Raw genomic sequence first — 13,468 nt, forward strand, 5'->3', positions numbered from 1 at the left:
GAGGAAAGAAAATAAAGATGATTACAAAGAAGGGGGAGAAAGATGCGTGAGATAGAGAGGGAAAGTGAGTGTCTTAGCAGTCACATGTGATCTTTACCCCTCTTATAACGCTAAGTAATAATCCTAATTACAACTTATGGACAATAAAAGATAGATGGTTGTTCTCTCTATTAAATACAATAAAACTTATTTCTTTTATTTCCAACATACTTAGGTAATGGTAGGAATAAAAAATTTTCATTAAATCTTTTGATTGGAGAACAACCTCTAGATTGCTCAGCATCCAGAACTTTTTAGTTTGAAAATAGAGCTGAAGGCCCTCGTAGCAGAAACAACTGAAGTATTTGGTCATAATACATTATGGTCCCCAGCTTGAGGCACGCTGAAGGATGATAAATTTGTTGCATTCAGGAAGATGGTGGATTAGCTACAACACTTCTTTCTTAGGCCGAGCTTGGTGGATAACTGATTGAGATATCAGATAGCCATGGTGAGTTCTTTGTCAAGTCAATGATCACACTAGCACCTGGAGTACGATAGTTAACCCTCCTATGCACAGCGTTTGTGATGTAGAACGGAGAGAAAAGAGAGAGAAATCATTGACATTCAGGTAGAGATTTAGGGATTTCAATTGTGATTCAAATACACCGGGCTGAAGCTAACAAGGCCTGGCTTCCATGGCTTGTATGAGGGTCCAAAGACACCCCAAAATGGGAACTACGTTCCTGATTTCTCAGATTTTACGGCAAAAACATTGATTTTAGCTAGGTAAAGTCTCCCTCTTTTAATAGACTTGGTTTGGCTTCTAAGTCAAAGTTACTCTTTCACTTTCCTAGGAACATTAATGGACTCTACCCCTTCCGAAGTCATGCAAAATACCTTTTCCCAAGCCACGCACAATTAAAGTTTCTAGGAGTATTAAGGGACATTATCCACATGCACAATACCTCTTCCCAAGCAAAATTTTAAATGCAAACTAACCTTTCCCTTCTAATTTTTCCCATGCTCAAAATTTAAATGGAACCCTTGGCTTTTCTGTAAAATTCCAGAAAATCCACTATAGAGAAAAATAAAAAAAATGCCCCTACAAAATAAATAAATAAAGAGAATGCAGTCCACAAAATGTCAACAAAACTTTTATTTTCTTCATTAGCCTCCCCGAGTTAAAGAGAACTTGTCGTCGAGTTTGGCCTGACAAGGAACTCCTTCAGGACTTCTGGTCAATCTTCATCAATTCTTTAGAAATCCACAAACTCTCCTCATCGGGCTGCGCCTTAAATTGTATCAAATACTAACTGTAATCTTCTCGTAGGTAGAGATTATGCGGCTGTCTAAGGCCCTCTCTACCTTGTTCCCTTTTTGCTTAGGCCAATATGCTTCCCACCTAGCATCAACTTTCACATCGAACCTCCCCATTATACTCATATAGGTCAGAAATGTTGAAAATAGGAGATATTTCATATATTTTGGGAACCTCGACCTTATAAGCATTTTGCCCCATCTTTTGAAGCACTCAATTGTGAGTACTATTGAACTTACAAATTTGTAAGCATTTTTCCCCATCATTACCGAAATCTCTCTATTGACATTGTGTTTCCGATTCCGAAACCTAATTCCGCGTTTTTGTTAAGGAATCTCCACGGGAACCCTTTTTCGAAACCAAGGAAACTCAATTCCTTAATTTGGGAATCTTGATTCGATACATCTTTAGAAACCATTTTTTGGAACCAAAGAAACTCAATTCCTTAATTTCAGAATCCCAATTCAACGCATCTTTAGAAACAATTTATTGTCACCAAGAAAACTCGATTCCTTAAATTTGGAATCTTGATCCAACACATCTTTAGAAACTTGAACCCATTAATAGTGGGTAGACGTTCCCAAATATATCAAATCTGGATTCCAGCGAGGATTAAATCTTGATTCCACGTCAATTGGAGTAGAAATCTTCCTTCGAACTTCTAGTGGTTACATAGTTTCATTATTTTACTTGTGCTACCCTGGATGGCCTTTACTTTAAATTTAAGATATAATTAGTAAATACAACACATACAATTAAAAGTAAAACCGTGGCGTAGACATAATTCTATTTTGTCTTTATAATAATGAAGTCAAAATCACAATTTAGAAATACTTGTCTTTTGTATATAATGTCCGTAAGTTCAATAGTCAACACAATCACTTTAAAATTTGGGAAACCTTCTAATAAGAGACGTCCGATATAAGTTCGAAAGTTGATGAGGCTCAAGATGTGCTTGTGGCTTCCTTCTCCATAAAAATGAAATCTCGATTCCGGGTAGGGGTTGAATAATGCATTCCATAGTCCATATTATTGTAAATCTCGATCTCAAACTGGCATGAATCTCTGATCCATATACTTTAGAAACTTGATTCCAAATATGTAAGAGTCACAATTCAAAATAGCAACATATCTCAGTTCCACATATGTCAGAAACTCGATTCCATAGATGTCAGAAACTCAATTCAGCATATTAATGAATCTTGACTCCTGGAGTGTTGATTCCAGGGGGATGGGAATCTTGATTCCTAGGAGGACGAAATCTTGATTCCATATGTGGATGAAACTTGGATCTATTTCGGTCGAAACTCGATTATCAAAAACTAGGAATTCTCATTCCTAGCAATTCCTATTGTATGGACATCGATTCCTAAGGCAATAATCTTCTAGCCGGCAGCAATTCCGCGATTCCGGTTCCTAAAAGGGTTCCCAGGCGTTTCCAACAACCATGGTTCGGGCCAAAAGTACGTTTCTTTAATGAGCGTTGTTGTCTTCTCTCTCCCAAAGTGACCATTACGGTTGTCACCCTGCATCTCACCCATGATTTAGATACCAGTTGACCCTTCCGGAATTCAAAGCTGACTCCCTTTGAAGAGAAAGCCATCCTGCAAATTAAAAACAAGAAATATTTCCCTTTCTCTTTGTGCAAGTTGCTAAAGGATTTTAGAGAAGTATGAGTCAATGGTATAAGCCTGAGGTAGGGGAATCAAAACCCACCACTGAGGTGGCAAATGTACCAAGGAGGTGACACTTCCAGCTGAGGACGTCAGCCACCTTGATTTGGCTGCCTGATTTGTGATGGATTATGAAAGTGAACTCTTGTAAATAAGAGATGCACTTAGCATGCCTTGGGTTTAATTTCTTGTGGGAATAAGATAAAGTCTCTCTGAATGAGGTAGTGCCTCTAATGTCTCAAGGCTTGAACTACGGCATAGAACTCTACATCGTAAATAGAATAGTTATTCATTGCCCCATTCAATTTCTCGCTAAAGAAGACCATAGGTCTGCCCTCTTGACTTAGGACACCTCAAATTCCCACCTCGAGGCATCACACTCAGTTTAAAGATCTTTTCAAAGCCTGGAAGTGCAAGGACAAGAGCGCTCGTCATCCTTTCTTTCACCAATTTGGAGCTGTTTTCAGTAGCCAAAGTTCACTCAAACACCCTTTTTTCCTACAATCAGTTATGGGTGCTATTATGCTACTGAAATTTCTGATAAACCTGTAAAATGTTGCTAAACCATGGAAACTTCTCACTTTAGTTATGTTGCTAAACCATGGAAACTTCTCACTTTAGTTACTGGTTTGCATGTCAGCCAGTCCACAATGGCTTAGACTTTGGTAGGATCCATCTTGACCCCTTCGCATGACTTGAGAAAACCCAAAAATACTAAGATATCAGTCACAGGAACATTTTTTGTGGTTTACAAATAACTTTTCTTCCTGAAGGATATCATCAGTGCTTGCACTGTAAATGAGGATATCATCAAAATACACTACTTCAAACTTGCTAATGAATGAGCGAAGCATTTGTTCATTACTCTCATGAAAGTGCTCGAAGCATTAGAGAGCCCGAAGAGCATGACCAACACTCATATAAGTCCCTTCACATCTTAAATGCAGTCTTCCACTTGTCTCTGGGCCTCATATGAATCTGGTCATAACTATTTTTCAAGTAAATTTTGGAAAAGATCCTTGATCCTTACAATATATCAAGCTTGTCATCAAGACATGGGATTGGAAAACGGTATTTGACGGTGATTTTATTAATTGCCCTACCGCCTGCACACATTCTCCATGTGCCATCTTTCTTTGGGGTTAACAAGGTGGGTACAACACATGGGTTCATGCTTTCTCGTATCAACCCCTTCTCCAACAACTCCATTACTTGCCTATATAACTCCTTGTGTTCTTTGGGACTCATTCAATAATGTGGCAAGTTAGGTAAAGTGGCACTTGGAACCAAATCAATGCAATGTGAATGGTTCTCATGGGTGGCGACTTATTGGGTAATTCATCGGGCATCACATCCTTAAACTTTTGAACTAGGGTTAACTTTTGTGGGGATTTCACTAAGGCATGACACTTCTTTGGCTTCTTTGTGGGGTTCAGGTTTGTTTTCTTCCTTTAACAGTTTCAAAACACTTTTCACCCCATCGTTCCAAAAAGAGTATGTATAACGTCGCCCATGGTGTATGGTAGATTGATTTTATTGCCAAGGATGATCCAAAAGGATATGGCATGCATCCATAGGAAGGAGGTGACACCAAAATTAATATATATAACCTTTTTTAAATGAAAGATTTTTCTTTTGAAATTGGTCGGCAGTTTAGGTTCGTGCCACCAAGGAGTATAAATATATATATACACCAAGGAGCATATATATATATATATATATATATATATATATATATATATATATATATATATTTAACCTTTTTTAATGAAATATTTTATAATTATTATAGAAATATGTGTATAGAAATTGTACTTAGACTTTAGGGAATAAGGAAAAATTATAAATGCAATATTCTAATAAGAATAAATTATTCTCACGTAAATTTAATTTAGTATTTACTATACCTATAGTTACATTACATTATTTTACAATTATTAATTGTAAAATAATAAATATAAATATAATATGTATCACATTTATTATCTAATCATGAAGATAAAGAGGAGAGAGAGTACGTATGGAAAAGTACTAAATTTTTTAAAAATAAAATTTTTAAAATAATGTTTGTTCTAATTAAAATTATTGAATCTAATTATAATTGTAACATTCTAATAAAAAGAAATTATTCTTACTAATACGTACTTTTTACTATTATTATAAAACCTTTCATGTAGCAAGGTTTTTTGTTTTATTTTATTATTTTTTGAATTACTTTCCCTTGCCTTAGTCCATGACACAATACATATCAAGAAAATTGATTGAGCACTTGATCATACACATGGTCTAAAAAATACAGTAATATACAAATACATTGCCAAATTATACATGACCTTGGAATTACATTGTACGCTTTACATTCAAACTCCTCTCTTTGCCAAATACAAGTATTGCGTGTGTGCATAGAATTCGGTTATGGGCTTATTTTACCTGGTTTACGGCCTTGGGTCTTAATTGTGTGCTATGAGAGGACTTTTGATGGCATAATCACATAGGCCAATAGCAATATCAAATAGGGAAGCCTTTAAGCATCATATCATCTACTATCACACATTCTAACATATAAAAGGGCTTAACAAAATAGATTCAAAACCATGGGAAAAAATAGGAGAAAAATGAGGCACAAATCACTTTCAATTTGATGAGAAAATCAATAGCATGATCATGGGGATGAAGACATAAATCTTCCTTTTAAACTCTCACCAAAATAATAAATTGGAGAGTGAATCAATCTATTGATATACACTTGAAACATAGAAGAATTTGCAAAGATCAAGTGATCAAAACAAGTAGGAAAATCATAGGAGAAATCGTGGCTCTTAAAATACAATCGGTTTACATCAAGCCACATAAATTCGACATATTCTCCTCTTATGAAAACAACGATTTGAGGCATCAAAACGAAGATCTAATTGACTGATTTGGTTGTAAAAATATCAGAGAAATATTAGTAAAAAATGCTCTAAAATCACATGGTACAACTCATGGAAACTAGATCAATTTGTGCAGGGATGATACCTTCAACTATATGGATCAAAGGGAATCAAAGTATATAAGAGAAAACAATGATCTAACTTCAAATGGTTGAAGGAAGCTTGCTGTAATTAAGAATTTACGGCAAGGAGAATTAACTAGAATCAAAGAAAATTGATGAGATCTTACTCAATTGATGAAGGCCATTAGATTAGATCATCCATGGCTTGAATTTGAGCTTTGAATCACCATTAATGGAGCCTTCCTGGAGTTTTTATGGGGCTTTCTCTCACATCACCTTCATACACTTTGGAAGAGAGGGGAAGGGAGAAGAGATGGACTAGGGTGTGCCACACTAGAGGGCGCAGAGAGAGAGAGAGAGAGAGAGAGAGAGAGAGAGAGTGGCATTCCAATCTAGTGAGAGAAAAGATGTATATAAATGTAGAGATTTAAAGGGGTATTTATAGTGTTGAGTATAGAGATGCTTTAGATGTGCTGTAATCTTGATCCTAGCCCACCATCCACCATCATTCTATCTTGATGTGTAGTATGGATTTAACACCCTTATCCTCCATTTTAATAACTATAATTCACTCCAATTTCCCTTGTATTAAAATACTCTTGTTCTTATCATATAATTGAACTTAAACCCAAGTTGGAAGGCATACCCTTGAGCTAATTTGTTAAAATTTCAGTAAAAATCAAATTTCAAAACGTCCCTCCATTTTATAAGTGTATGTGGGGCTAATCAAATCATGCCACATAAGCTAGGTGGTTAAGTGTACAATTACCACATACCTTTAGGGTTTAGATTATGATTACAAACCTTATACTCCTTCTAGAAGGGCTCACACATGTGTACAAACCACTTACTTTGCACGTTTAACATATGCTAAAATTAATTTTCTCAATTTCCAAAATAGCACAAAATCCAGTATAATAAAACATACCCACACATCACAAATTACGTAATGACCTTGAAGGTCATCATGGGGGATAACGTCACCCCCACGTCATCTGCATGTGGAACTGATGTGGTGGCCCCCATGCCCCACATGGACACCCATTTGTCATTTGGGTGTCTTGTGTGGGTCTCGGGGGTCTGTCCTTAATCATCTTTTTACAAAAAGAATTCTGAAAAACCCCTTTTTTTTCCCAAAAAAATTTGAAAAATTTCCAAAAATCTACAAAAATTATTTTAATAATTTTCCATCAAAATAAACCATTTTCACTATTTTTAAAAACATTTCCAAAGGAAATTAGGATCTTATGGAGTTGAATTAAAAATTGGAGCACTCCACTTGGTTTGATCTAGAATCCAAAGCCACCTTCTCGGTATGACCCAACAGACTCATGATCCACAATGTATAATCAGGGGCTCATGATATTAGCTTATCAAAGTCAAACCAACGAGTGACCCTGAATCCCCAAGTACAAGTGGATTCAGGTGCGCCCTCTAGAAGACGTGCACACACAAGGTCCGGGATTTCCTCTTTTGGCATATTTGCATACCTTTTCTTAGTAGATCCTTAAAAGAGTCGGCTTCCCATGCTTGGCGACTGTTTATGTACATGCTATGAGAAGGTTCTAAGAGTCAGGGATTTAGGCCAATGCCCTCTGTTGTCCTAACCTTCCCATACCGGCTAATCATCGAGCTCACATAAAATCACATTGCCCGTACCCAATGATCTTGTCATGGGGCCCAATCGAGCTCTGTAACAATAACAATAATAATCGACCCTGACTAGAGGCAATCCTGAAACCTCCAGGTGCCTCTCATAGCTACACCAATCCTCCTCATGATTGTCCTAAGGTTTCCATGACTCTTGGTTCCAATGTGCTAAGATCCTAGAGTCATGTCACCCACCTTGCTTTAAGATGGGGAAATATCACCCATATGCCACTTGCCCAAGAGCACGTTTCACCCTCAGGCAAGGAATGAACTAGGTTGGTGCCTTGGCCTATGCGCTAAGTGCCCACCTAGGTGCTGCCTGGGTGGCTGCCCAAGAAGATCTACCTAGGTCTAGGCGGGGAACTCTGGCCCCCTATATGGGTGGTGTGACAGCAGCCTAGGTGGAAGGCAGACCTTTTTTCGCATCCATGCCCAACATTTGTTTAATGTGCAAAAATGATGCTGAAATAGTAAGCCAATTGTTTTTGCTATGCACTAGTTCTACTGTGATTAGTTTATTGTCTTAGAAGTTTGAAATGTTTGATCCAATATGGTTTCTTAATCCTATGAAAGGACTGTTAGTGCAATGGTCTAACCCACAGCTACAAAAGGTGGGTCTTGTCCTTTGGAGATCAACCATTACAGCAGTAATATGGACCATATGGTTGGGAAAGATCAACAGGTGTTTTAGTTCTACCGTGATTAGTTTATTGTCTTAGAAGTTTGAAATGTTTGATCTCATATGGTTTCTTAATCCTATGAAAGGACTGTTTAAGTATGAAAGGCATAGGGTACAGTCATTGAGCAAGATTGAGTAAAGAGTTTTGGGATACTTCGTATGAGAAACCTTTGAAGGATATTGTGAAAAAAAGGGAAAGTAGATAGACGAGGCCTCCAAAATGGATCCTGCCTCTGGAAGGAGGAGCAATGATACTAAATTTTGATGGGAGTTCAAGTGGGAATACAAGCCATGCAGGTGCAAGGGGTATTGTGGGGATCATCAATGGAAAATATTGATGACTTATTCGAGCCCCTTCATTTATATATGATTCTGACGAAGCTGAGGCAGGGTCCTTGCTCATTGGTCTCAAGAAACCCAGGCCTTAATTGGGGAACCATAATCATTGAGGGGGGATTCAAGCAAAATTCTCATGTAGCTAATGGTGAGGGGACTGCCCCTGGTGCTTGCACATGTTTGATGAGATATGAGACTGCTTGAGCAACTTTAGCATGTCCTTGCAGCAGTTGTAGAGAGAGTCTAATGAAGGTGCACATGCACTAGCAAGGAAATCAATCTCTAAATCTTGGGAAGGTTCTGAAAATACACGCAAGAGATTCACCATTTAACATTTCACCCATTCCTTTTGTCATACCTTTAAAATCCCTTCAAGGTACACCTCACAAGGGATTATGTATTGGAAGGGCGCCCATCAAAACCAAAGTGGATTTTAGGAAAACCCAGCATTGTGAGATTGGTATTTTCAAATACCAATACTGATATATTGGCATTCGAAAATACATCTCATGTGTGACTTGGTGAGATAATGTATTTTAGAACACCAATATCGCACAGGGAGACTTATTTGCTTAGATACTGATGTTCAAAAATACCAATATTTCACTGGGTGTTTGGTGTGAGGTATGAGTGTTTTGAAATATTTAAATCTTGTGAAAGGTTGGTGAGTCCACTTGGACTCGCCCTAGTAGCGTACGAGGCTATGAGCCCAAAAAAAGGGCTTAAAAGTAATAAAATATTTGTTAACAACTAAAGAAAAAGAGTAAACAGCAGAAACTATAAACAACATCAAAAGTCAAAAAAGATGAAAACGAATTTATAAAAGATGGAACTTGGGTGAAAAATGATTTATAGATGAAAACAATTCAAAAAATCCAAAAAAAGGGGAAAACCTTTTTAGAAAAATCCAAAAAAAGGGAAAATAGAAAAATATAGCATATGATAAGAAAAACGCACAAATTATCATAAAAAAAATCAAAACTATGTATGAAATATTTATTCATTGATGTAGTAAAAAATCTGTTTTTTATGATTTTATTTATTTATTTTTATATAAATGACTTTGCACCTAGGACTTGTACAAACTGAGTCTGGGGCATCTCAAAGGCGTTTTATGAGTTTGTTCCTAGGATTCAGGACTGGAACATTTGGAAAGCATTTCTGTTTTTCATGTTGACTAGAAACTTGTGTCATAGTAAACCCCATCATTTGATGGGTCTTTATATAATTGATGTGCTCTTGAATTATATCGAAGCACATATCATGCATTCAAGCACCTCTTGCAATATTTCTTTTATTGCTGAGGACCAGTTTGGATGCATCATTTAATATTCTTCTCATCAAAAAACTAAGTTTTTTCATGCTGATTTTAAAAATATTACTAGATTTTATTGTGTGCATAAAGTGTTTGGTTGAACACACACACACACACACAGACTGGTGAACATATGGAGGTGAGGCTGCATGCGAGAAAGGAGGGCTGAGGCCCAATGAGTTCAGCCAAAATAACTGTTTTTGGCTCCAAATGAAAGATTTTGTATGTGAGCCAAAATTCTTCAATCACTGAAAAGTTCAAGACCTTTATAGAGAGAGAATTTGATTGTGTCATCCAAAACTCTGTAACACTTGAGTACATCGAACTGGCCCTAAAAGATTAAGGATTCTCGATAATACTTCACTTTTCCATATATACTTGGAACTGTTTCTCTGTTCAACCACAGCCAATTTCATTTCCATTCCATACCCAAGACGTCAAAATCAAAGTGCAGTAGAGAAACCTTGGTTCTTCCCAAGTTACTGCTACTAACATCTATAAGGGTGTGTTGCTTGCACCTGGGAACTATGCGAACAACTACTAAAGCTAGAAAAGTGAAAATAAAGATAAAGCCCTTAGAAGTTACTTTTAAATTCCACATCATTGAGTTTAAATCAGAAATTAAATAATCCATATAAACCTATTGGAATTTTGGGTTATTTGTCTATCTGGTTGGCCTCTGCTACTGTCTGGGTAGCTCATAAAAAATTCCTCCAAATCTCTTCAGTTTTAATGTACAGTAATTTGCAGTTTCTTAGTTAATAAATGCTTGAGGACCTACATTTCGTTTTGCAGTTTTAGATTTTATCAGCGATGAAGCAGTGGATGATGCAGTGACAATTGCCTCTTATTTGAGTGACTCTGACTGCCTTTCAGCCACTCTTACTATTCGCGGATCATCAGGTTCGTCATCTATATTGAGCAGACATGACTCCAAAAATGTTTCCCAACAAGTGGCTGCTTCTGTTGCCGTTCGTGGTGTGTTATTTGGAAATTCACACCCATTGCCTTCCAGGTTTGATCTCTATATTTTAGGAAAATTTACAGAAAAACAGGAAAATATGTGTGGTATGGGATGTTCCATATTTTCCCCAAATATATGTGCAGGTTCTACTTTGTCGCCTTCTTTTATGCATAGGATGGTTACGGAGTCTCAAATTTTGACCAAGCAAGTAGAGATTTCTACTTTCTATTTCTTAGTTGAAATATCAAATGGATTGGTTTTGCATTCAAGTATTGTCACATAAAATATTGGTGGAAATATGACATTCGCTTATCTATTTCTTTTTGAACTAATTTGTACTTATATAGTGTAAAGTTTGTACTATGCCTTATGGTATAAACTTTATAGAGAGATTGTAAATACGCATGCTTGCATTTGCACATGCTTGCATATGTATGGTGCATGCATGCACAAAAAGAAAAAGTTGGAAAAATATGGTTTGATGTTTGAAAAACCGGACTGGACTGGTCACTTTAACCACAAAAAATAAAAAAATAAAAAATATAAAACAAGGTGGTCCAATGTTTCAATCATTTAACCGATATGAAATAGAATAAGAATAATGTGCCAATCTGATGTTTCAAACATTGGATTGACCCAAACAAGGGAAGAAGCCTAAATGGAGTTGTCCCATGTTTGGGACATCGAACAGCCCAACTTTAGGACAGTCCGATGTTTGAAACATCGGGATGGACCCCAAATTGATCCCCAGGCTATCTGACAAATCTATAGTTTAAAGAAAAAATAAAAAATAAAAAAATCTGTTTGGGGGCAAATTTGGAAAAAATAAAAACAAAACGACAAAGTAGGATCTCCGCAAAATTTGGGGAAAATATAGAGCATCCCATGATACCACAAATGTTTTCCTGTTTTTCTGTAAATTTTCCCTATATTTTATGTTGTCATTTGTAACCAAAACATATAGATTTAGGGCCTAGAGATGCCATATTCTCATTAATGTGCAGGTGGCACTCCATACGGAGCCCAAAGCTGTGGCAGATCAAGCAATTATCTTTCATTAAAAAGGTATGATATTGAAGTAAGTTTAGATAGTGATCCATTTTTTCTAGTTAGATCTACTTCTACTTAGTCTTTTACTAGTGGAAATGCAGTAACCCCACATTTTTTCTCCTGCGTTTTCTTTGTGAGTGCAGAATGAGATTCTATCAAAGTGGTGTGAAGCTCAGTGCTGTTTCAGCATCTGTGGGTTCTCTGTCATGACTACTGAATATCAATATGCATTGCAATTACTTGGGTCAAAGGTTTCCTCTCTCTCTGCACACACACAGAATTCCCAAATCTATAAACCAGAGCAACAGGATATTCGCATGGGTGAACAACCTGATTGGATGGCTACTGATGAATCAACCACTCAAGTGGGTACCAGTAGCATCAGACAAGCAAGTATTTATGATTTAGATATTCATATTTCAGGGGAAAGTGAAGAAGATGAAATAGAGGAGTGGTAGATATGTGAATACCACATATTTTGGCATAGTTTGAGATGGCTACACTGACAAATCTCAGCAGAGCACACGAGTAAATAACAGTTCTAAATTCTTTTTATTAAGGGAAAGCCTCATTTTTGTCAGGTTAGTTTATAAAATCTTCAAAGCATCTCACCAATGCCACTTTTTCAACCTTTTCTTTTGTGCTTCCAAAATGACCGTTTTAGTACTTCCTCTAGATTTTCTTTCCTTCTTCAAATTTATGTTTCTACATCTTCTCCTGCGTCTCCTGGAGCTCTCATAGCTTCATGCCTATACTATTGCTTCATGCTGGATGATTGCTAGGTAATGTCTCCTTTTCTCCACACAAATTCAACAACCTAAAGCTCCCTCATACCCTAAATCGAACAGCTCGCTCTCTCTAACCTGCAAAATCTAGCCTTCTCTCTTTACCCAACCAAATGTACCCCCGCTCTCTACTTATCCAAGTGCTCACATGCCCCCTCTAACTTCTCTCTTTATCCTAAGCCACAAACCCTTGGCCTTTTCTGTCTAGCAATTCCCTCCAGTGCGAGATCCGCTATGCTGCTCATAGAAAAAATTGCATGCAAAAGAAGCGCTTGTATACGATGAAGGCATTGATGGACATGATGTACAAAGGAATATTGATTAAAATAGATTTTTTATTATGTCTAATGTATGTTAATTCACAAAATGGCAAGCAAAGGATTTTGATGGAAAATTGTAGTTCCAAATTATTGTGGCTAGCAATCCATATCTGATGGAATGTGGTCACAGTACTATGAAAAGTTAAGGAATTTGATGTACAGTTATGTGGTGTTCTGTCCTGCACAATATGAAATCAGCCAGAGGTATTTAATCCCATGAACCAAAAGACTCATTCCCTTTTTCCACGACTTTTTGATGAAAACTGTGGTTCCACATTATTGTGGATGGCAATCCATTTCTGATGGAATGTGGGCACATATTATGAATATCAAAGGAATTTAAAGTTGTGGGTGTTCTATCCTGAATACTATGAAATCACAGCCAGAGGTACTGAGACCCA

The 13,468-nt window shown here is 36.9% G+C and overlaps 1 protein-coding gene across 24 annotated transcripts in view; it reads left to right on the forward strand.

The window, feature by feature from the left end:
* Positions 1–13,228, forward strand: part of ATRAD17 (RADIATION SENSITIVE 17) — a 67,594-nt gene extending 54,366 nt beyond the window's left edge. For 12 of the 24 annotated variants that reach the window (XM_088846115.1, XM_020675093.2, XM_088846120.1 and 9 more), the window contains 3 exons: positions 10,744–10,963; positions 11,917–11,977; positions 12,106–13,228. In XM_088846115.1, the coding sequence (XP_088702241.1) occupies positions 10,744–10,963; positions 11,917–11,977; positions 12,106–12,420 (596 nt within the window). In that variant the 3' untranslated portion in view covers positions 12,421–13,228. The remainder of the gene's footprint in view (positions 1–10,743; positions 10,964–11,916; positions 11,978–12,105) is intronic. The other 12 variants (XM_088846126.1, XM_088846118.1, XM_088846128.1 and 9 more) reach the window with 2 other exon arrangements.
* Positions 13,229–13,468: the final 240 nt, after the last annotated feature.

This window comes from Amborella trichopoda, chromosome 9 (genome assembly GCF_054954075.1).
Source record: "Amborella trichopoda isolate Santa Cruz 75 chromosome 9, AtrichopodaSantaCruz75HAP2 v2.0, whole genome shotgun sequence".
NCBI classification, from domain to species: Eukaryota; Viridiplantae; Streptophyta; class Magnoliopsida; order Amborellales; family Amborellaceae; genus Amborella; species Amborella trichopoda.